The 23868-nt window shown below is 41.5% G+C and overlaps 1 protein-coding gene across 1 annotated transcript; it reads right to left on the reverse strand.

Annotated features, from left to right (window-relative positions):
- Positions 1-4510: 4510 nt before the first annotated feature.
- LOC310632059 (GDNF-inducible zinc finger protein 1-like) lies at positions 4511-21494 on the reverse strand. Its single transcript, XM_083348946.1, has 6 exons — positions 21432-21494; positions 16949-18308; positions 12192-12286; positions 10387-10554; positions 8641-8798; positions 4511-7701 (listed from the first exon to the last, which is right to left on the reverse strand). The coding sequence occupies exons 2-6, from the start codon at positions 18295-18297 to the stop codon at positions 7342-7344; spliced, it is 2130 nt and encodes a 709-aa protein (XP_083205072.1). The 5' UTR covers positions 18298-18308; positions 21432-21494; the 3' UTR covers positions 4511-7341.
- Between the last annotated feature and the right edge of the window lie 2374 nt (positions 21495-23868).

The raw sequence follows: 23868 nt of genomic DNA on the forward strand, positions 1-23868 counted from the left end.
TAAAGTATAAAGACATACAGGTTATTCTATCTACCTTTTTCTGCTTTATCAGACCTTTGACCTAGCTTCTCGTGTATTTTACAAAGATTGTGTGTGTGTGTGTGAGAGAGAGAGAGAGAGATTTTCAGTTCTGCAGGTGACAGTCCCCTGAAGAAGTCTTCACTGTGGTTCTATAAGGACAGAATAAGCATATTCTTACCATTGGCTGTCTTGTGTTGTTGCTGCTTCTCAACATTATTGAAAAAACAGTAACAAGCTGCTCAGCTCCCAACTTTAACCATATCTGCACTCTTAACTTCCATTCAACTTATGCTTTTGGCTAGGAGACTATTTCACTAGTATTTCTCAGATGGCATTGGCAATGAAGCATAGGTGTTAGAAGGGACCCAGGCAGCCAATGGATAATAGATGTGGGAGATAAGACACATATTTATGATATGACTGCCGTACAGGTATATCTTAGGGCTTAGTCTGCTGCAACCCATTCAAATGAAGTGAGTCTGGATCTAAAGAGGGTTCCAGTAGAAGATCATTAGACAAACTGTGCTCCCTAGCATTGCAGTAGAAGGAAGATTGACCTATAGCTAGTTTTTAGCTTTTTACTTGGCACACAAACATATGTATTATTTAATTAAGCTATAATAACAGAATTGGAAGGGACCTTGGAGGTCATCTAGTCCAACCCCCTGCTCAGGCAGGAAACCTTATACCATTTCAGACAAATGGCTCTCCTGTCTCTTCTTAAAAACTTCCAGTGTTGGAGCATTCACAACTTCTGGAGACAGGTCGTTCCACTGATTAATTGTTCTGTCAGGAAGTTTCTCCTTAGTTTTAGGATTGTTCTCTCCTTGATTAGTTTCCATCCATTGCTTCTTGTCCTGCCATCGGGTGCTTTGGAGAATAGCTTGACTCTCTCTTCTTTGTGGCAGACCCTTAGATACTAGAATACTGCTATCATGTCACACCTAGGCCTTCTTTTCATTAAATTAGACATACTCAATTCCTGCAACCGTTCTTCATATGTTTTAGCCTCCAGTTCCCTAATCATCTTTGTTGCTCTTCTCTGCACTCTTTATCTAGAGCAGTGATGGCAAACCTTTTAGAGACTTGAGTGCCCGAACTGCAACCCAAAACCCACTTATGTATCATTGGGTGCCGAGTGAGCGTGGCCCATTGACTGGGTGTAGCCCATTGGGTGGGCGTGGCTGTGGTGGTAACAGCAGACTGGGTGGGACTAAAAAGTTCAATCAATCAATTCCAACTTTGCTAGATCTTTTTTTTTCCCTGAGAGAAGTTGAAATTGATTGAACCTTTTTTTTTGCACACGGTGGTGGAGGCCTAAAGCAAAAAGGTTTTATAAAACCCAGATGAAGGCCTAGGGCTGGGGCGACGGCGCCCACAGAGAGGGCTGCACATGCCACCTGTGGCACGCGTGCCATAGGTTCACCACCAGTGATCTAGAGTTTCAACATCTTTTTTACACTGTGGCAACCAAAACTGGATGCAATATTCCAAGTGTGGTCTTATCAAGGCATTATAAAGTGGCATTAACACTTCGCATAATCTTGATTCTATACCTATTTTAGGACTATGTTGGGGGCTTTTTTTTGGCAGCTGCACCATAATGGTTTACCTGTAAATAGAAGATGGCTGTACTCAGCCAAATTTGCCTGATATTAAAAATCTAAGCAGTGTCGGAGCTGCTTAGTGCTTAGAAGGGAGACCATAGTTATCAACTAGCTTGGGAAGAAACCCAGGAAAGAGGAATAGGAAATTATTTCCTGTTCCTTGGCAAGTGAAACGTGGAAGTGTTCAGTGGTGATTGAAGTTTTCTCAACTTTATTGGTGTACCTGAAAATTATTTGTAATGCTTTTTATTACAACCACTTTTCTGCACTGTGTGTTCACTATGTTCAAACTCATTCGTGTCCTTTTGTCAAAATAGTTCATTAGGCAATCTTCTCGGGCATGAAGGATCCCCAGAGCTGTAGAAGGGGCTGACGTTTGCTTCCCAAGTTAGAGCTCTGGCCTTGGAAAGCAAATCCAGTATTAGGCTCTTCTCTCCTTATCGCTATCTGTGGTTGGTGGTTTCCAGTGTTGGAAATCCTTTAAGTTGGAAAGGTCTAAAAGCGTTATACGATCAGAATTGGGCTGGAGTGGGGAGGGGGAACCATCCAGGAATGAGTCGAGAGAGATGCAAATGCATCTCCACTTTACTTCTCCTTTGTTGGAACTACATCATTGGCCATGTTGGACTGCCCCAACCTTAACATAAAATGACATTTTATGTCATTTCATCAACTGAAAATGTTTACTCGAAAGCAAAACAGCCTCTCTGCAGGACAGCTTTTGGGGAATAAATGGCTCTGGTTTCCTAAGATCAATAGGAGCACAAAATCAAGTTTGCATTACTCTCCAGTGTACTGAACAGAACTTCCCCACACTATGCAGTGCGAACTTTTTTTCTTCTTCACCAGAATGCCACTCACTTTGTGTGCCATTCACTTGTTTTGAGTGTTTGTGTATACGTGGCTGAGTTGCTTGGACTCACTCCTCCCAAACCACAAATGCCATTTCTTTAAGCTAAAGACAGTTATTTAATGCATGAATGTTTTGTGTGCCGGTATTAAGATACAAGCCACCGTTAGCAGTATTTAGGGCCATCGCTTTAGGTTTCAACAAAAAGCTTCACCTGGTAAGTTTTTGGAAATATTTCAAATAAAAATCCACCATGTTATGAAATATTCAGTGTCGAAGAGATACCGTAGACATGCTTACATTCAGTCACTGACAAGACTACAGTCACAACATAGTAATACATTGGTAATATAGTTTAGAAATCTGAAATTTTCCTGGATGCACACACGGCAAATTCATTATTGCTTGTTTGTAACACGAGGTATAGAAGTGGCATCACTTGGTCCATTGGATTTTTGTCTTAAAAGCTGGAAAATACTACTCTCTGAACAGCTGTAAGGTTGCAACCCCTGGAGTTCTTGGTATCATCTGTAATTGAAGGAGCTGTAATTCAGTATATTGATGATTTCATCTGTTTGCATTGCTTATTGTTGGTAGTGTCATTAAACCAGTTTATTACCCACTGTGAAGGCAAAGTGTGTTTTTACTAATACTACATTTTTTCTCTTCATAAGAGATTGTCAGGCTGGTACAATAGTGCTGGTAATACAATTAGCAAATAATTCTGAGAGTTGTGCAGATTCAGATTTGAAGGCCAAAACTGAATTTGGAGCATGCACATAGCATATATCCCAAAAACTTAATGCAGCCAGGATTTTCTCCAGAATCATGTGGTTGCCATTTGCAGAGGATACATGAACTTAAGAAAAAATGTATTTCGTTTAAGATATTTCCTGCAGATGCCAAGTGAGCCCCACATCACATTTTGCCCCTTAATTCCAAGCCTAACATATTATTTTGGTAAATAGAAAAAAAGACTCAATAGTTCAACAATTTATGACCCTGAAAAGGAGTTAAAGGTAAAGGTTCCCCCGCACATGCGTGCTAGTTGTTTCCAACTCTAGGGGCTGGTGCTCATCTCCGTTTCAAAGCCGAAGAGCCAGCGCTTGTCCGAGGACGTCTCCGTGGTCATGTGGCTGGCATGACTAGACGCCAAAGGTGCACGGAGCACTGTTACCTTCCCACCGTAGTGGTCCCTATTTTTCTACTTGCATTTTTACGTGCTTTCGAACTGCTAGGTTGGCAGAAGCTGGGACGAGTAACAGGCGCTCACTCGGTTACGTGGCACTCGGGATTCGACCCACCAAATTGCCGACCTTCTGATCAAGTTCAGCGTCCTAACCCACTGAGCCACCGCGTCCCTCGAAAAGGAGTTACTTGTGAATAATTTTAAATTAAAGCATTCAACATCTGTAATTACATTTTCTCTCTTCACAAGTTTTGTAGATTTTGAATTAATGGAAAAGCCTTTCCTAACACAGTTCTGTAATGGCTTTGTTGTAGGACCTTACTGTATAAATCAATTCAGTAACCATGAGTAGGCAAACTAAGCATGAGCAGCCTCAAGAGTTTTCTAAATCCAGCGAACTGTGGTTTATTCAATTACCTTTGCTGAAACTGATCTTAATTTAGCATGAAATAGCCCACCAAAGTGAACAGATGCCATTTCTACACTTTCAGCATATAAATTAGTATTTAGCAGGTAGAACTAGGTCCCTTATCTTCCTTTCCAATTATAACAAACTAAAAATTCTCCAGTGTAGTGGTACCTTGCAGTACAGTGGCTGGTTTTGCTTTAAGACCTAAGTGGCTTAAACATTCTTCAGTAACTGCTGTATTCACACCAAAGAACCCACATTATGGTTTACCATGCTGTGAAAATATCCTGTAGTAGCAAGCAATTCCATTAATTTTGAAGACAAATATGAATGCTTACAGTGCATATAAATTATATTTCCACATTACTCAGCCTTCTGGATCACGATATTTTCCATCAAATATAGTGTCTTTCTCTAAATAAGTAACTTGCAAAAAAGATGGCATTCTTTAATTTTTTAATAAGGCCAATCAATTTATATAAGTCCACCTACTTTCACATTTATACAGTATAAAATAATGATCCCTATCTATTGGTACTTAAGGGTTGAAAGATATCCTACAAATGTATTGCAACTGGTCATTAAAATGCAAGTCAAAAGGCGCACATGGTATACAAAATAAATATGTAAATATAACCTCTGGATAGTATTTCTAAAAACATTCCTTTTACCAGATTAAATAAAAACAGAAGAAATGACATAAATCTCTTACTACAGAGTTTACCTTAAAAAAATTATATATAGGAACTTTTTATTGCTTTTCCTTCTGAACAAATAAAATATTAGGGCAAAAATTTTAAAAGCTAATATAGCAAAGTTGGCCTAAATTATTATTCTCTATAAAGTGATGTTGAATTCAATGTAAGGGAAGAGGAAATTTTGAGGATACACAACTAAACGAATCAAAACCTTTACCAAAGGAAACAACCAATATCCAGTTCCAATGCAGGAATAAATCAACTTTGAAAAGTAACAGACTAAAAGCAACTAGCATATTCTCTGAATCCACAAATGCCTTGACAGAAATGACATCTTGCAATGCTAAGATTACTTCTGTGAAAATTCTCTCCCCTAAGATAAAACAATTGTGCCTCTCTCCAATTTACCACATTCTTTTGTCATAGAGTCCAGGACCCAACACACATCACTAGTTGCGTCAATTTCTGAAAGGGACAGCGTATTAAAAAAAAATGTCTAAAAGACTTGACAATGTCATGTGAGCAAATTTCCACTTTTGAAATGGGATTCCCCCTACTTTGTTGTCTTCTCCATTTTGTATCTATCTTAAAGATGCTGCATCTTTTAAGATTCTTACAACCTTCCAAAGAAAATTTGGGAGTGCACAGGGAATGATAGAAATTACAACTCTTTAACTTACCTTAGTTCCCCCAATGATGGAAAAACACCAAGATTAACGTAATATGCATGATTTGGAAAGAAACATTTAACATGTTGATGTTCTTTTAAATCTAAGGATGGTTTCTGAATATAAAAATTAAAACCCAGAATACTAGCAAATTCAGGACATAGGTGGAATTTCAGATTCACATAGACTTTGGCACTACTTATTTCCTGATTTTAAAAGTAAAAAGGCACATTACTGATGCTTTTTGAGTTAAAAGTTTTCATTTCTACAACCTGTATGATATAGGAAACTTAACTTTCACCTTTGGAGCAACTATTTTATCTTGGTCACACTGCACGGTCTCCCAAGCTATGAGTACTGGAACATAATTGAGTGACTATTTGTTAAAAATCTCTAAATTTCTATATTGCATTGTTTAAAATGTCGGCCCAGATTATAACTTAATTTGCCACAAGAGATGAAGTGTTTCACACAATCATAAATCCAAAGCAGGAAAATTACGTCCAGAATATTTCAGGCACCACTGCCAGAAATCTGATGATTTTAACTTTTGTAATCCAAAATAGCAGTACAATAGGGCAAAGCAAGGTAATTTACAATGAATTATCTACAACTAGATGTACCATCTTTGGAAAAAAAACATTTTTAATATCTTCGGGCAATCTGTTCTAAGAGAATCCTGCCAATGAAACTCATCAAGATATAAAACAAATTCCAGTAAGAAGAATACAGCAGCAAGTGGGAAAGAACTTCTAGGGTGAGGACCAAGAACCGCAAGCACTACCTTCTAAAGAGAGATTCTGGGCAAAGAGCGTAGAGTAGTGAGAAGACACTTAGGTGGATGCAATTAAGATGAATTTATAAAACAGGTGGGGACCTATAAATCTCTAGATGTTGTCAGATAACAATTCTCAGTCTCATTAATAAGAATGCTGGTTGGCACTGTGATTTGTAACTTAGCATTATCTCTGGAAAACCATCAGTTCCTTACCTCCGTAATAGTAGAGACCACTATCATATGGACAAATCAATAGGAACTGAATAAAGAGAGCTAGCAGGCCTACCTGGGAGGGAATTTAGCCCTAGAACCAAGCTGCAATTACAGTATGTTAAAAAAATGTGTTTCAAATTTTTGTGTTTTTTCCCCCCTCCCAAGTAGTAGTCTGTCATATTGATCCCATGAATTTCAGGGTGTTCCATTCCTTTTACAAAGCGAGGTCAACACACAAATTGTAGGGGCAAATAAGGTTTTCCCTTTCTCTCCCTCTGTGGTGATTGTAGACATCAACTCTGGAGAATATCCAAAGTAGCAGCTGCGGATTTTTGACAGGTGTAAAAGAGCTATGTGAGGGAAGAGAAAGCCAGGATTTCATTGCAACAGCCAAGGGACGTATTTAGATTCAAATGGTGAATTTCCTGAATTTCATAAGCAGAGGAATTCTGCTGCTTACAAAAAACATGGTTAGCTATTTCCTACTATCTGAGATTTCTTTTAAAAAAAATTAAACTGCACAAAGTATTGGACCGAGAGATTGTGCTACAGTATTTCACATTCTTCTGCATACAGTATAAAAACAATGTTAAATAAAAAGTAAAAAAAAGGAAGCTAACAGAATATAATGCTGAGAAGTAAAGAAAAAAAAATCTGGACTCAAAACAGAACCTCCGTTTTCTTTTATACTGATTCTGATCTGGACCCTGCTTTATGCAGATAAAACATGAAGAGTACTTTTCTCTTTGACAAATGGGTTAAGTACTGACTTCATCCATTTGAATTCAACTAATTTGGGTAGAATACAGGACTCTAACAGCACCTTTTTACAGGTCATTGTACTGCAAGAGTTTACACAATATAAAGTAACTTTTCCCTTGTTGAACTTCTCCACTCAACTGATGGACCTATTCCATGTTCACCAAGTTGTGAAGAGGTGGTTGAAGGGAGTCAGTCTGTGTGTGCAACACTGTCAGATCATGCAAAGCTGTAGCTATGGGGGCTTCTTGGGACCCGGCTGGAGGCCTCAATTTACAGTCTGTTACAGAGGAAGATCCATTTTCATGCACCGCAGTCATGCTTTCTTGAACTGCCGTCAGACTTTGATAGTGCCCATTTTCGGAGAATGACAGCAGCTTTTCTGATAATTTGGGACGGGACCCATCGTATTCTTCATCAGGAAGCTCAGTCTTATGATCCTCATCATTCTTAGAAGCGCCTTCAACGACTACAAGGAAAGATTTCCAGGGTGTGTTCTTATCATGAATCTATTAAGGAAAAAAGAAATTACCCATACTAAATCACTTATTAATAATACTCATTGGATTCTACAGCACTTTCTGTAGTCTGAAGCTGTAACAAACAAACCACACGCTCAGAGCTTTAAACTCTGATATAGTATGGAGGAGATTCTTAAGTAGTAGCTAACCTAGCAGTTTTTTTTTTCATTCCCCCAAATACAGCAGAATATTTTGGGAGAATTTTATGAGGTTTATATTCACGTAACCAAGTCTATTCCAAAGAAAATGTAGAATTCAGAGAACTGTGGCAATTAAAATGTTCCCCAAGTGAAGGGAAGGTGTGAAACATTACAAGCAAACTAAAAATAATTTCAAGTACCGTATTTTCCGGCGTATAAGACGACTTTTTAACCCATGAAAATCATCTCAAAAGTTGGGGGGTCGTCTTATACGCCCAGTCTTATACGCCAGAAAATACGGTATTAAACTTGCCTACGCATTCATTTAAGTGTCAATTATTTTCCCCTTCAAGGGAAAGCTTGTGGGCTTTTTGATGGCAAAGATCAGGCTCTATATTTTAAGCCCTTTGTATATCACATTCCTTAATTGTGCTGGAATGAGTTTTTGTGGATTTTCAAAACAAGAGGCAAAATTGTCGCTGTATTCTGAAAAGCCTCTTTTGGCAGATGTCACCAATCAGGAGCCCAACAATCCAGCAATAAGGAAGGTATTTCATCCGGAGCAATGGAAATGTCCTCTGCTAATATGTTAAAGGTTCCCACTTTTTTCCATCTGCATAAACGGCTCATCCGTGAAAAGTTCTTCTAATCTCAGTATCCCAAGAGGCAACCATATCATATCGTGGGATTCATGCTAGGCAACCATTCCTATCCTTTACTGCAGCAGTCACGTGTAACTGAAAGTACGTGACATGTGATTTTCATGGAAGTGCCCGTTCTCCCTTACTGAGGTATGACGCCGAAGAGTAGACTTGTCGGTGAATGTTCGCCCACAGGCATTGCACATGAATGGCTTCTCCCCTGTGTGGATCCGATGATGGCGTTGCAGTGCGTTGAGTTGAGTGAATTGCTTGCCACACTGATCACAGCAGTATGGACGCTCACCTGTAAGATAAAGCACCTACAGAAATCATGTGAAGTTTTGCCAATGAAATGCAGGAACGATCTGACTGAAAGCCTTGGCTACACTGCCACCTTGATGAGGTTGCCGTGCTACTCAGCATATTTACACTCTTAACTGAAAGCAAAAACAAAATGTTACCAATTGGAGATTACAGAAAAAGATTAGGCTTGATTTCCTGAAGATTAATTGGGAGAATTTTTTCAAAAGATGCAAAGAACATTAGCTGTAATGCAGTTAGAATACAATACAATGAAATAGATTCTTATATACTTTAAAGCAGGGGTGTCAAACTCAATTTCATTGAAGGCCACATCAGCATTGCAGTTGCCCTCAGGGGGCTGGGTGGGTATGGCCAGGGTGGGCGTGGCCTACTGGGTGGGCATGGCTAAAGTGCGTATGGCCTACTGGGTGGGCGTGGCCAGCTCTACATCATTCGCATCAAGGGTGCCTATGGGGGCCTGGGCAGGAGTGGGACAGATCTGAGGGTCTCTGGCAGAAGGAGGGTCTCTGGGCCAGGGCCAAGGCAGTGGGGGCCGTTCCCTCACTGTTTCCAGGATGGCTTCGCGGGCCGCATGAAACCACTTCGCGGGCCGGATCCACCCCCCGGGCCTTGTGTTTGACATGTCTGCTTTAAAGAGAAAAAGGCCTAAAGGTCTGAACAACAGAATTTCAGGAAATAATATATGAAAGCTAAAACATGAGTTGGAGAATTTGCAGGTAAGCAAACCCAATGCAAACAACTCCAAATTGTTAAAGCTAAAAAAAAGTAGCAGTAATCAGTGAAGCTGAGAAGCAGGTTCATAGGTGTACGTATTAAAAAAAAAAGAACAAAAGCAGACAGATTTTAATTTAGGGACAGGAAGTTCAGTCAAAAGCAATCAAGTAGAGGGGAAAAAAAAGGTTATTTTCTGAAGAGTCCAAAGTATAAAAATTAGATTCAAAGACATTGTGAAGAAATAATTTACAGTGGTGCTTAAAAGTTTGTGAAACCGTTCAAATTTTCAATATTTCTGCATAAGTAACCTAAAACATTATCTGTTCTTTACAGAAGTCCTAAAACTAAATAACACTAACCCCAAGAAAACAAACGAGTAAAAAAAAATGAGATCTGGAATCCCAAGCTACTGAAGATACTGTATGTTTCTAGATTGTATATGTCAAGATTCAAACAATCTTAAATATTAGATTTGAAACAATTATTTCTAACAATCCATTTGAACGCAGCTACAGTTTATTTTAAGTAAGAGATTACAGCAATCTGATTCATAAGGCCACAAATGATGGTTTATAAATCACTGTGACTAGCTGGGCAAAAACCCAAGACACTATGGTACAATTCAGTATAGTTGCGAATTCAGCCTGAAACACAAGACACTCTGGTGATCTGGCAGACAGCGCTATGGAAACCTGGAAACTGTAAAAGATGCTCCCATCATCTGATAAAACTTAAGGGCTGCAAGAAGATTGGCATCACCTAGCAAGAACACTTCGGAGAACGCTCTCTCTTAAATTTTCCAATTTTTTTTTTAAAGCCAAACATTTTCCTAAGTTGCTTCTGTAGCTTCCTACCTGTATGAACTTTGATGTGCTGATACAGCGAATTCCTCTGCGCAAATGTCCTGAAACAAACTTCACATTTAAAGGGCTTAGATCCAGTGTGGATTCGATTGTGGTGTTTCAAATACTCCTTGGAGGCAAAGCTCTTCCCACATGTTTCACACATGAAAGGTCGCTCTCCTAGAGCACAAAAGGAATTGGAAGGAAGAAAAAAAAAAGACCATTTTTGCTGACGCCAAGATCAACCCCCCCCCCCACACACACACACAAACAGGAGTTTGCATACAAGGCCATCCATTTCTGCTTTGTCTGTACAAGAAACTTCCCGTGACCATCGTTAGGCACAAATTCTTTGGGGCCTGAGAAACAGCTTTATGTCACAAAGTACACATCATCTGACACATCATCCTCAAAACAGTTTAGCCTCTACGGCAGGGGTGTCAAACTGCCGGCCTGGAGGCCGGACACGTCATCCCGGAAGCCACACCCACCCCATTGCCGGCAACGGCAAAATAGTCCTGATACATTTGACATGTCTACTCTACGGTGTCAGGCTACATACATCAGCTTCCCCCAGCGGGTGACCTAGCAGTGTTTGACAAAAGGGCCCAGCCAGGAGGGCCTAGTTAAAAAATAGTTATGGAAAACCAAATTCTCCCTGAATATTTTGTACTGGCATCTACAAACTTAACGTGCCCAAGGAGGTTTCTCTCAAATGTATCCCACAATTAATGATGGATGAATGAAAACTTTTGGTATAGTTAACATTTTTAAAAGTATGAAATAAAAACAGTGTTACAAAACAGTTCTTACTTCAGAGTGACATTCATGAATTTTTTTTTTTGGGGGGGGGGGTTGTAGCTTTACAAAAAAAAAGCCTTTGTAGGACTTCAAGATTAACATGAGATTGAGATAAAACTCCAGCAATACTGGCTTATAGCTGGCTTGGAACCAACTTGCCAGTGAGTTAAGGGGGATGGAGATACAGTTTGTACATAGGCTTGATTACAGAGTTATTATTAATAGCAAAGTCGCTAATACATATATATCCCTTCTTAACACAATCATACATTGTGGCATTTCCAACAGCACCTATTTTTCTGTGCATAGTTTTAATACAAAAAAGGAAGTTATCCTGCTCGTTGGTTTAGCAAAATCTCATTAATGCTACTAATGTAGACAATAAGGCTGTTTTCACATCATACAATGAACTACGAACTAGACAACTATGGTTTAGGCTAGCATAACTTAGGAACTTGTCCATATGGTTTTAATGGTTTCAGGTTAAAAAAAAATCTATCCAACTGGGCTACCAGAGTGAACTAGGATTCAGTTAACCATGGGATAACATTTTATGTGAACAAAAGATATCTTTATTGGCTAGCCTACAGAATAATTATTTCATGCTTTGGTGATACTGCTAACTGTAAAATCTCTAAACAGCAAATCATAAAATTTAACAAGATACAATAACAACCAACTCTTGTCATTTGATCTGCTTTTTGAAAGTAGAAAACTGAATTTCTATTGATTCCAATAATAGCTGTGAGCCACATAGTTCTGGAAAACAGACTGGACTATCCATAGTAAAGGTAGACAGCAATTTTTCTAAACTAATGAGGACAAGATAATTATTTTAAATTGACAAAGAATAAAATTTGATAGCCATTGATCTGCAAGAACATCAACCTTAACCCCATCAGCTCCTGTATATAGTAATAACATACATCAAAACAGATTACCGGTATATATTGCACATATCAGCCACTGAATGAAAAAAAAAACCTGGAGTATAAAATGCAGTATTATCCTACTACCTGTATGGCATCTTTTATGGTATATAAGCATGTGATTTTGTGTAAATCTTGCTCCACAATCATTGCAAACAAATGGTTTTTCACCTGTGTGGATTCTGAAATAAGAAAAGAACAACACAAATCAAGACAAGGATTATATTTGCTCCTCAGGATCCCTGACACATAACCAGTAAATAGCAATCAATGGCATTTACTGGGATCTCTTAAGATTCCCAGTCCAGAATGTGGATACTGACTGGGAAATGTAATACCTAGCAGATCACTTGGGCATGATGTGCCCAATCCAACAGGTAGTACATACATAGATGTCACACACACACACACACACACACACAAACACAAACTTTTCCAGTTGAATGGCAGTGAGAGATGGCCTTTCATATTAAAAAAGACTTTTTAAAACAAAATTCAGAGAATAAAAGTCTAGGCCTAAGTCTAGGCATACTTCCCCTCAAAAGAGAGAAATCAAAAATAAATTTCAAAACTGACAGGAAAACGGTCTAGTTTAAGAGTTAATTTCTCAAAATCAAAAGCAACAGTGATCTAAATTAACCTGCGGTAAAAAAAACCAAATACAATTAAAATTTAACTTGGGAAATAAATCACAACTAAAATGCCTTACCTTTCCCATTAATAAGTCCTTTTGCATTTAGTACAGCACAAATATCTGCTTTAGGAAATGAGGTGATGGTATCCAAACCCCATTAAATTCTCACTCCTATATTACAAGGGTTGAATTAAAAGCAAGGCTTCCAATGTTGCGCAAGTTGTTAACAGATGGCAATATTAGTGTACTAGAAGTTAGATATTTCCTTCATTTTATAAAATGGAAGCCTGCTGAGAGTACTTGTCATTGTGCTTTAAGCCCTGTGATTGACGTTTTGATTCCCTCCAACTGAAATTCACAACAAATGTAAATTGGGGTGATTACTGCATTGATATGACTACTCTGCATCAAAAAAGGTACAGATGGTGAACTGGGAAAGGCTGATTTGTATCATCAAGAACAACGTAGATAACCAATGATAGCAATTAGTGAGTCTCATGTAAGGAAGGTTGATAAAACAGATAAAAGAGAATTGGTGAATCAGTCAAAGGGAAACAACCATAGATAGCATTTTAACAGGAATGTGTGGGTCACATTACTGATATACTTCAATACCGGTATATCAGTAATGTGACCCACATTACATGCTGATAGCAAAGATAAAAGCTTTCAAGGGTTGAAATTTGCCACCAATCATTGTCATATGATAAAAATGAAGATAAGGTAAAAATTTCTCCACTGCACTGTGAGAGCCAGTGAAATATGGGTTCATCAATATGATTCAGAAATGAAACAGTGATCCATGGAATACCATTACAAAACTCCACTTTGAAAAAAAAAATTCAAACCATAGGCTTTGTCAGGAGAACATATAGTTACCACTTTTCAATCTACTTATGTGGTCTTATTTATGTGAATTTCCTTGAACCTAGCACCACTATTGACTCTAAATTAGTGCAGGTTCGAGTCCCACCAGGCTCAAGGTTGACTCAGCCTTCCATCCTTCCGAGGTAGGTAAAATGAGGACCCAGATTGTTGCGGGCAATTAAGCTGACTTTGTAATAATGCCGCTTGGGGGCCCCCGAAAGCCCTAATAAGCAGGCATATACATAGAATGAAGGCTATTGCTAAGCACATTGATTTGTGCTTAGATTGTAAGCCGCCCTGAGTCTTCAGAGAAGGGTGGGATATAAATGGGATTAAAATAAATGCCTGGGGGGAAAAGAAACAGTTTGGAAGCACAAGGAGATATGGGATGCAACCCTGTAGTCATCAACCCCCTAGGCCTCACTCATACGCCACCCAAGAGACAATGGCAAAGCTTGATCTCACTGTATTAGCCCATCTACAATATAGTCCAGACTTGGAATAATGCAACTTCCACCTTTTTCCATAATAGAAAGAATAGCTTCATAGGCATCTCTCTAACTCAAATGAAGAGGTGAAAAGACTATTAGAACTAGGCCAAAGAATTCATTTTTTGGTGACAGATTTAAGAAGCTTGTCCATCATTGGCAAGAGTGTCTAGTAAATGCTAGTGATTATGTGGAAAAGCAAACACAGGTCATCTCAAGGATGATTTCCCTGTTTCATTTATTCAAATATTCACATTAATCACCAAAATTACATGGGTGCTTATTTTTTATTCAACCCTTGTATATCCAAATTTCTTCTCTATTTCCAAGAATAAGGAGAATCTTATCTCAGATGATTCACAGGCTAGGATCAGCAGCAGTTTGCCTGGAAGTATAAAAACAACAATCTCTGAAGCAGCTTTCCCCAATGTTATGCCTTCCAGATGTACTGGACCTCAGTTCCTGGAATTCTTAAATCAGCATGGATGTCAATTATATCGGCTAGAGGATTATGGAAGTTATAGCTCAACATTATAGGGGCTAAACTCATGTTGCCCTTTAGGTTACAAAGTAGATCTGCCCTGATCCCACCTTCTACATACAGGTAGTCTTCGACTTACAACCACAATTGAGCCCAAAATTTCTGCTGCTAAGCAAGACAAGTTGTTAAGTGAGTTGAAAAAGAGTGTCCCCTTTTTCAACCTTTCTGGCCAGAGTCATTAAGTGAATCGCTGCAGTGGTTAAGTTAGTAATACGGTTCTTAAGTGAATCTGGCTTTCCCCATTGACTTTGCTTGTCGGAAGGTCACAAAAGGTGATCACGTGATCCCAGTTGCTAAGTGGCCAAATTTTGATCATGTTGCGATGGCCATATAAATCACTTTTCCCGGTGCTGTTGTAGCTTCAAACAGTCACTAAACGTAGGGTTGTAAGTCGAGAATTACCTGTATTCCTAGATCTGAAAGTCGCTGGCATATACCTCTTTGCTGGGATGCAGTGCTTAGTCACTGCATCCCAGCCAGGAAGCCATGGAAAAAGCCATTCAGCTATCGTCCTAAATCCTTCCTTAGGTAAGTACACGCAGCTTTCTCCTAAGCACGCCTAACATCCAGTGGTGGGATTCAGCTGGTTCGCACCACTCCAGCAGAACCGGTAGCTAAATTTGTGTCGCCCAGGCCCAGAATGGATTTCCGGAAGCGGCATCCACACGGAGAACCGGTTGTTCACCTATCTGAATCCCACCACTGCTAACATGCCTACTCAACCCTTTCTAATTGCAGACTAACTGTTCCATTAGGTAAGCACAGCTGCCTATTTCATTCAAACGTAAGAGTTTCGCATTGTGATTACCTTCGTCAAATTCGCAACTAGTGGCTTGAAGCCAAAATGTTTTGAAATTAGACTTCACCCATAATTCCCAGTTGTGGCAAAACAATAAATCAGGATCAGTCGATACGAAACAAGATTCTGAAATTCTCCTCAATCATTGCAGAGAGCGCTAGGGACTAGGACTAGCCAAAAAGGCTATGTTCATTTAAAAAAAAGGTAAAGGTTCCCCCGCACATGCGTGCTAGTCGTTTCCGACTCTAGGGGCCGGTGCTCATCTCCGTTTCATAGCCGAAGAGCCAGCGCTTGTCCGAGGACGTCTCCGTGGTCATGTGGCCGGCATGACTAGACGCCAAAGGCGCACGGAACGCTGCCCATAAAATGCAGCCCTTGTGTGCAGACAACTCATGTCTCCTGACAAAATAACTTTGAAATTCAGAACCTGGACTTTTTTCCAACCAGCTCGTGTATAAAAGGTAAAGGTAAAGGTTCCCCCGCACATGCGTGCTAGTCGTTTCCGACTCTAGGGGCCGGTGCTCATCTCCGTTTCATAGCCGAAGAGCCAGCGCTTGTCCGAGGACGTCTCCGTGGTCATGTGGCCGGCATGACACAGCTTAGTCTGTATGATGAAAGTTTTGCATATCCTTTATGTATTATTTTACTTGCCTGGCTACGACTGGAAAGGACTATACAACCAAGCACAGGCAGAAATATCTCTATCTTAAAAGAGAATCCAATTTCAAGTTCTTGTCTTACCAAGGAAATATCACTTCCACTCCCTCTAAGGAACATTAGAAACATACTCTCGATTTCTTTTTGTGCCTTCTTTCGTTAAGAAATTTCTTTTCAGAAGAAAAGAAATCTAGCCAAAAGTAATTAGAAATGTTCAGTCAGGACCCTCAAACTTCCACTGGGACAATGTATCTGCTTGGGACAGAGCCAACGAAAGAAAGTCTGCTCTCTGAAAGTTTCACAGTGACTGCCAACACCACCAATTACCTCCAAAATCGTGTCAAAACGAGCGGGTGAAGAAACTGTAGTTCCGGCAGTTCCAGTCTACCTCATCTGGAGAGCACCAGAATGAGAAGGCTGAGAACACTGGAATCCTCCCGACAGCATTTGAAGTGATCACCTAATGGCGTGAACTGCTTTTCAGACATGTGACAACCTGCTACAATTCTCCTTCCACACTTTTACACGGTATTTAATTGTATTTTACCCCAACCGGCCTGTGACTGGAATGCTGTCGTCATTCCCACACAATAATGAGCACGTTAATAATCAGGACTCTAAACCGTTCTTGGTTTAGCTTTTCCAGCTAAGGCGTACATTACGGTGGCTCAAGAGCATTTTAGATTCTGGCCGTGATCTGCCGTTTCAAAGGGAAAAAAACACCTATCGCTGAACCCGCCGGAGAGGAGCTCCAGCCTATATTTTCTACTTTCTTGCCCAGGAAGAAGCTGCCTCAGGGAGGGCATTAGCTTTTGGCCCGGAGATTTAGCTTACAAGGCCCGTTCCATTTGTTCATACCTCATGTGTGTTTTAAGTGCCGAAGGCTGAGAAAATTTAGCCTCACACTCTGTGCACCCATAAGGCTTGTCGCCTGTGTGTGTCCTTTCATGAAGCCTCAGGGCCGTTTTGGAGCTCAAACCCTTTCCACATTGTTTGCAGTGATGACGCTCCCCACCACCCTCATGAACCTGCAGAATGTGCCGCTTGACGTCCTTCTTGCGCTTGAACTTCTTACCACAGAGCTCACACGGGAAGTGGCGCTCGCTGCTGTGGACGTGGCGCTGGTGGCTTTTGAGGTTGCACCGGTTGGCAAAAGTCTGGCCGCAGGTTTCGCAACGGTAAATGACTTCGGCTGCAATTCCGTGGCTCTGCTTGATGTGTTTCAGAAAGCTCTTCTCGTAGAGGAATTCTCGCTCACAAGTACTGCAAGCGAAGTTGCCACTGCGGTTCTTTTTATCCTCCTCCAATTTAGTCAGGTTTTCTTCCCGGTGGTCCTCAGCGCCATCAAACCCTTTCTCCTCTAGTTTCACGCTGTTCACCGCTTGATCTGTCAACTCCTCCCCCCCGCCCGTTTCACGGGTGCCTTGCTCTTTGGACAGCCGGCTCTCTTCCTCGACGGCTTCAGCAAACTTCTGTTGCTCTCGCAGGCGCCTTGTATACTTCTTCTTGGGTATCTCCACAAAGACTTTCCTGCCAGCCAATCTGCCACTCGCCCGCCTGATTTTGGCACAGGGGGCCTTCAGGGCTTCTTTTTTTTTGTCCAACTTTTCCTTTAATTTCAGGGTGGGGGACTCGACGTCCGATCCGGTCCTGGGTCTTCTGAGGGCAGAACTTGCAAAATAATCCACACTGTCCCCTTGCGATTTGGTGACTGTTTTAGGCTCGGTTAAAGTGCTAGGATGGGCCCCACCATCCTCATCGGTATCCTGTGACTCAGAAAAATTTTGCAGCTCCAGCAATACCGATTCAAGCATTTGCTTTTTTAGCTGAAAGCAGGTCTCTGACAAATCTAAACATTTCAGCTTCTCGGCCACTTCCAGCATGCGCTGTACCCGATCTTCTTCCACCTCTACCCGGGCGGTATAAACAAACTCCAGAAAAGATGCAAAGTCTGCTACCTGGACTTCGTTCAGTAACACATTAGTCCTTGGTCCGTCCATGCCTTTTTCATTAAGAAAGACCTCCTTAAAGAACTTGCTTGTGGCTGCCAGCACAGCTTTGTGAGCAACGAACTCGGCTCTGACACCTTGATATTCTACACTCACGGTGACATCACAGAGGTGGCCTAGGAGACGCAGCTGGTGCATTTCATTCAGAAGGTTGATTGGGGAGGATTTGGATTCCAGAAGAACAGCATTACTTTCCATCTTCTTCCTTTCTAAAAATACATTATTACATGTTAATAGTCTGCCCCACAAATAAAATTAAGACCCCCAAAAAGTAATGTTCTTCTGACTAGTTGGAAGAAGGAAATAAATCTGTAAAATCTACAAAATCCAGTTCTGACCCTTCCAATCAATGAATGGTAATAACCATTTCCTTTGTAGTCGGAGCTTACATAAGTTTAAAATAAGATAAACTGCCTGCGCTTTGCAACTGTATCTCCCTAAGGTGCTTGGAATATGCAAGTAGTCCTTGTTTAGCAATCACAATGGGGAGCAGCAACTCAATCATTAAGCACATTGATCGCTAAGTAAAACTGCAACTCTGCTTATGATCTTACTTCGGTTTTCCTTTGCTTTACAGACCTGTAAAGGTCGTAATTGCAGGAAATGGACTTACTTTTACATCACTGCTGTAACTATGAATGGTTGCTAAATGAGGACTACCTATATAAACAGCAAGAGAGGAGAAGTTATTTTCTACTGGATTTTGTTTTACAGTGCTGTCATGCTCTTCTGCCACTAGAAGCTCAAAGCAGAAAAAAGAGATTAAAAAAGCATTCCTGAGTAGGATGGCATCCCAAGGAATCTGAGTTTTTTTCATTCACATATACCTACAACAGGAAGGATGAGAAAAATATGTAGACAACAAATTTATTAATTAAATACTTGCAATGAGGCAAAACTGCTTAGTTCAGATCACTAATGATACAAGAATCTGGGGTTGGGAGGTAGGATTTATGCCCTCTTTGAAGCAAAGCTCAACTAACTGAAGTTCATTGACATCCTTTCCCTTCTTCTCAGTCCCATTGAAAGTCCTATTAAATGCTTATTTTATTTAGAATAACACAGCATTCTGCACTTTCCATATACAGCTTTCTTACAATTTTCAATACATTGCCTATCCATCCAGTTCCCTCCATCTTGACAGTCTTCCTGAACTGTTTTAACATTCACATCTCAAATCTTTTCATTTGGAAGTTGGAAAGAAGTTAATCACAGTTAACCATCCAACCTCGATTGAGATGACACACAGACCTATGGCTAAGGTAAATAAACCTACAACAAATTAGCGCTTTAACCAGAGTTTGATCCATAGTGACTCTGGAAAACCTGCCCATCTGATAGCCATGGGCTTATGGTATCCTGAAAATTCAGTTCAAGGACTGGAGTCCACACTTGCTTGTTTTCCTCACCATTTTTCCTTTCACATGATCTCATTTAGATTATAAACTAACATGAGCCTATACAAGCTGTTCTGAAATCTATTCTGACTGAGGAGGGTAAAAAGCACCCACCTCTATTATTTCCTAACATGTATTTATTTACTTCCAAGTATATATTTATTTACTTCTAAGTAAAATAATTCACTTTTTTTATTCTGACACTCAGAATAAAATTTCTTTGTCACAATCTACCTTTTATAGGTTTTGTGTGTCTCAAACTTCAGTTTTCCTTATGAATGAACCTTTATTGTCAAAGTACAACCATGTATACATTGAGATACAAGGCTCATTGCCTTGGAAGAGTGAGGAAGATTCTCAGGGATGACTCACACCCTGGAAGGTATCTCTTTACTCTCCTACCATCTGGTAGGAGATATAGGAGTATAGCCAGCCATACCAACAGGCTGAAAAACAGCTTTTATCCGTGGGCTGTTAGGCTTTTGAATGGGATATAATCTCTGTGAACTTATGCAGAATTGACTTGGGAGGCCAGTGTGTGGTGTAGTTGGTTCACATGGTGTGATAGGATGGAGGGTTTGTTGTCACTGTGTGTTGGGGGAGGGAGCAGGGGGGAAGCTCAGCTAATCTCAATGTACACATGTTGCACTTTGACAATAAAAGGTTTGTTTGTTTGTTTGTTTGTTTAGATTGACCCTGATGTAAAGCTTGAGTTGTTCATCCTGCTTAGGCAAATACAAGTGAAATGAAATATGTGACAAGCTACATACAGGGGTTCAGAAGATCTGACAGAAAAATGCAGAGTCCCATAGGCGTCTGTTTTTTTCCCCCTCCCAGTTTTATTCACAGAGAGACAAGAAGAAGTCAAGTTTTATCCAAACAATCAAGCAATTTCATTCTCCCAACTCCAAGCCCAGCTGTTTGGCATTATTATTACTTTTTTTGCTAACAAATCTGCCCAGAGCTTATTACAAAAGTATCAAATGAGCATTTTTTTAAAATGTTCTCCAGCTTCTAGTTCAAAGCCATTTTAAACACAGACTGCTTACAATTCTTATTATCGGTTTAAAAACAACCCACCTCCATGTGTGTGTGTGTGTGTGTGTGTACACACACACACTTCTCTCTCAGCCGAACTTCACCTGATTTCCTCTCATTTTGTCTGCTGCCCTCCTGTACAAATTTAAATTAGCCTGTTCTAACTCCATCCACCCACCCACCCACCCACACAGAGATATGGGACTACAAGTCCCATTTCACCCTAGGCAGCACCGCCAACGGCGAAGGGGAACTGGGCATGGTCAGAAACCCACTGGGGAGACACCAAGGCTGTTTTAAAGGGGGAGGACCGCTTGACATCTGCTTTGGCTTTTTGTGTGTGTGTTTGTTGTCCAGCGCGTTGACGTTAGGCACGAATTCCTCCCCATCTTTACTGAGCGAAGCCACGAATCCGTCGCCAGCTCACAGCCACACACACACACACACACAAACACACACACTCATCTTTGGGAGAGGACGGCGCTTTCCTTTTCGTCCTCAGTTCCGCACTGCGATTTTTTTTTTTTTTCTGGAGGGGAGACCCACCAGGAGGGAGAAGGAGAATGAAAACAATAGGGCAGGGGTAGGCAACCTCGGCTCTTTTATGACTCACGGACTTCAACTCCCAGAATTCCTGAGCCAGCTACGCTGGCTCAGGAATTCTGGGAGTTGAAGTCCGTGAGTCATAAAAGAGCCGAGGTTGCCTACCCCTGCAATAGGGGCACCACTTTGTCTCGCTTCGTTTCCTTCTCCCCCCTCCCACTTCATAAGGGCAGACCTGCTTCTTCAGCCGCCCCCCCTCCACCCCCACTGCGGCCGACCTGCCATCCAAGCGCTACAGACCGGCCATGCCCCTCCCAATTCGACTCCCCCTCCCTCCCATCCCATCCCACTCACCGGGCAGCCCCGCAGCTGGGCAGCCTCAGGGCAGGATGGCCCTCCCCCTCCCGTCACGCTTCCACATCCGGTAACGGCTGCCCCCCCCCTCCGCCCCTTCCTCCCCGATGACGTCACAGCACGCCTATATGGCGTTCCTTGCCCGGAGAAGGCGGGAGGGGGAGGAGGAGGAGGAGTCAGATTTCCTCGGGACTTCCGCCCTGCTCCTGCGGCCGCTCTATTGTCCTACCTTAAAAAAAAAAAAAAAAAAAGAGAGAAAGGCCTTTCAACCGTAGAGAGACGTCTAAGGACTGGGAAAGGCGAAAGCCTCTTCGCGCTCAGCCAAAGTCCCGGTTCTATAGCGAGTCTCGTTCCTCCAGCGTTTTTCTCGCGATGTTTGAGATTGCTTGACCCTTTTTCCTACTCGCTTGGTTAGCCCCGCTTTTTGGATTCCCACAATACAGGGAGGAGACGTGTACCGATCCGGAGTCTGCCCGCATACTTTAACTGTAAAAAATGCCAGTTGGTTGAACTTGGGCCAGTCCTTTTCTCTCAGCCCTAAGAAGTAGGCAATGGCAATTACTTCCTTTGCAAAAAAAAAAAATCCCAAAAAAAACCCTTGCCAAGAAAGCTGCGGGGAATAGTCCAGGTAGTCGCCGGGTGTCGAATGCTGGTTTGAAGGACTGCAGATCTTAACCACAGCTAACTAGTCCCAGCTGACTGTTTTTGCAGGCGTTTCATGACTGTTGGCTGGATGCGTGCCAGCGTACCGTACTAGCAGTGTCAACGAGAAAAAGTTACCTGATTTGGCTGCTCACACTAGCCCAGGGGTAGGCAACCTCGGCTCTTTTATGACTCATGGACTTCAACTCCCAGAATTCCTGAGTCAGCTATGCTGACTCAGGAATTCTGGGAGTTGAAGTCCATGAGTCATAAAAGAGCCGAGGCCAGCACTAGCCCATTTTTATTTTTATTTTTATTTATTTTATTATATTTATATACCGCCCTTTCCCGAAGGACTCAGGGCGGTTTACAGGGTGATTAAAACCAAAAATACAAAAGTTAAAAACAGATTAAAAAAAATTATATCCGTCCCTGAACAAATAAAACCCCAGTTAAAATTAAAATTAAAATTCTCAGCCTGGGCCAGAGAGCTCGAAGAGCCAGGTCTTCAGGTCCCAGCAAAACGAACGGAGGGTGGGGGCGGTCCTAAGCTCCACTAGCAGCTGGTTCCAAAGGGCAGGCGCACCCACTGAGGCGGCCCTATACCTGGGTGTCGTCCGCCGGCAGTCTCTTACCGGCGGTACCCTGAGAAGACCCTCCCTGTGGGAGCGCACTGGACGAAGGGAGCTTGATGCCGGCAGCAGGTGTTCCCTCAGATACCTCGGACCCAAGCCATTTAGGGCTTTATAGGTCATCACCAGCACCTTGAATCTCACCCGGAGGGCAACCGGAAGCCAATGCAGCTCGCGGAGTAGAGGTGTTACATGGGAGTATCGGGAACCCCCCATCACAACTCGCCTGGCCGCATTCTGCACCAGCTGAAGCCTCCGAGTGGTCCTCAAGGGCAGCCCCATGTAGAGAGCGTTGCAGTAGTCTAAACGGGAGGTCACGAGCGCATGAGTGACTGTGCGTAGGGCATCTCAGTCCAGATAGGGTCGCAACTGGCGCACCAGGCGAACCTGGGCAAAATTTTGAAAGTGGGCACACAATCTTACAAAAATAAGGCAACAGCATCTGGCTTGCCCATGTTCCATTGAGACTACATAGGATGATGATGGTATCGATATCCTTTGAATCATGTCCCGTTTTCAGTGATTCTATGGGCCAGCTCTCCGTATTTCCCCATCTTGTTTTGTGGTTTGTAATGCCAGTTGGTGTTGCCTTTGGTGGTGTCTAGCCACCTGCTTTTTGGCGACCTCGTTTCCTTATACCGCTGACCATTCCAAGTATAGTAATTGTAAACCCTGGTTGAAAATAATAGTTGGATTCACTCAACAACTTGGCTAGGCTACAATGTGAATGGATGGTTTGGCCCTGCAACATCACAGGGTAAACCAGACAAGGCAAGGCATTCATTGCATATTGGGTGAATTGTGTTTTGTTAACATGTGTTTCTCTGCTAAGTCACAAAGAAATAAACTTTTGTTGGTGTGTTTTGTAAGCAGTCTAAAAGTAATAAACCTTGTAAAAGATGAGAATAATTTTTCAAACAAGAGAAAACTATTTAATGGCTCCACCTGTCCTCATGGGAATTCAAACAACTAGGATGCAAAGCATCCAAGTTAAACTTAGAACAACAGCCTAACATGAATATGAATTAACTTCCACAATTTGTTTTCAACGTAATGCAACTATGTGGAATAGTTGCATGGGAAGCACCAAATATAGCAAGATAGTTCAAGCCGTGATTTGTCATAATTGCGATGATTATGGCGTACAGCTCATGAAAACCCCA

Source organism: Vipera ursinii (assembly GCF_947247035.1).
Source record: "Vipera ursinii genome assembly, chromosome: 1".
Lineage (NCBI taxonomy): Eukaryota > Metazoa > Chordata > Lepidosauria > Squamata > Viperidae > Vipera > Vipera ursinii.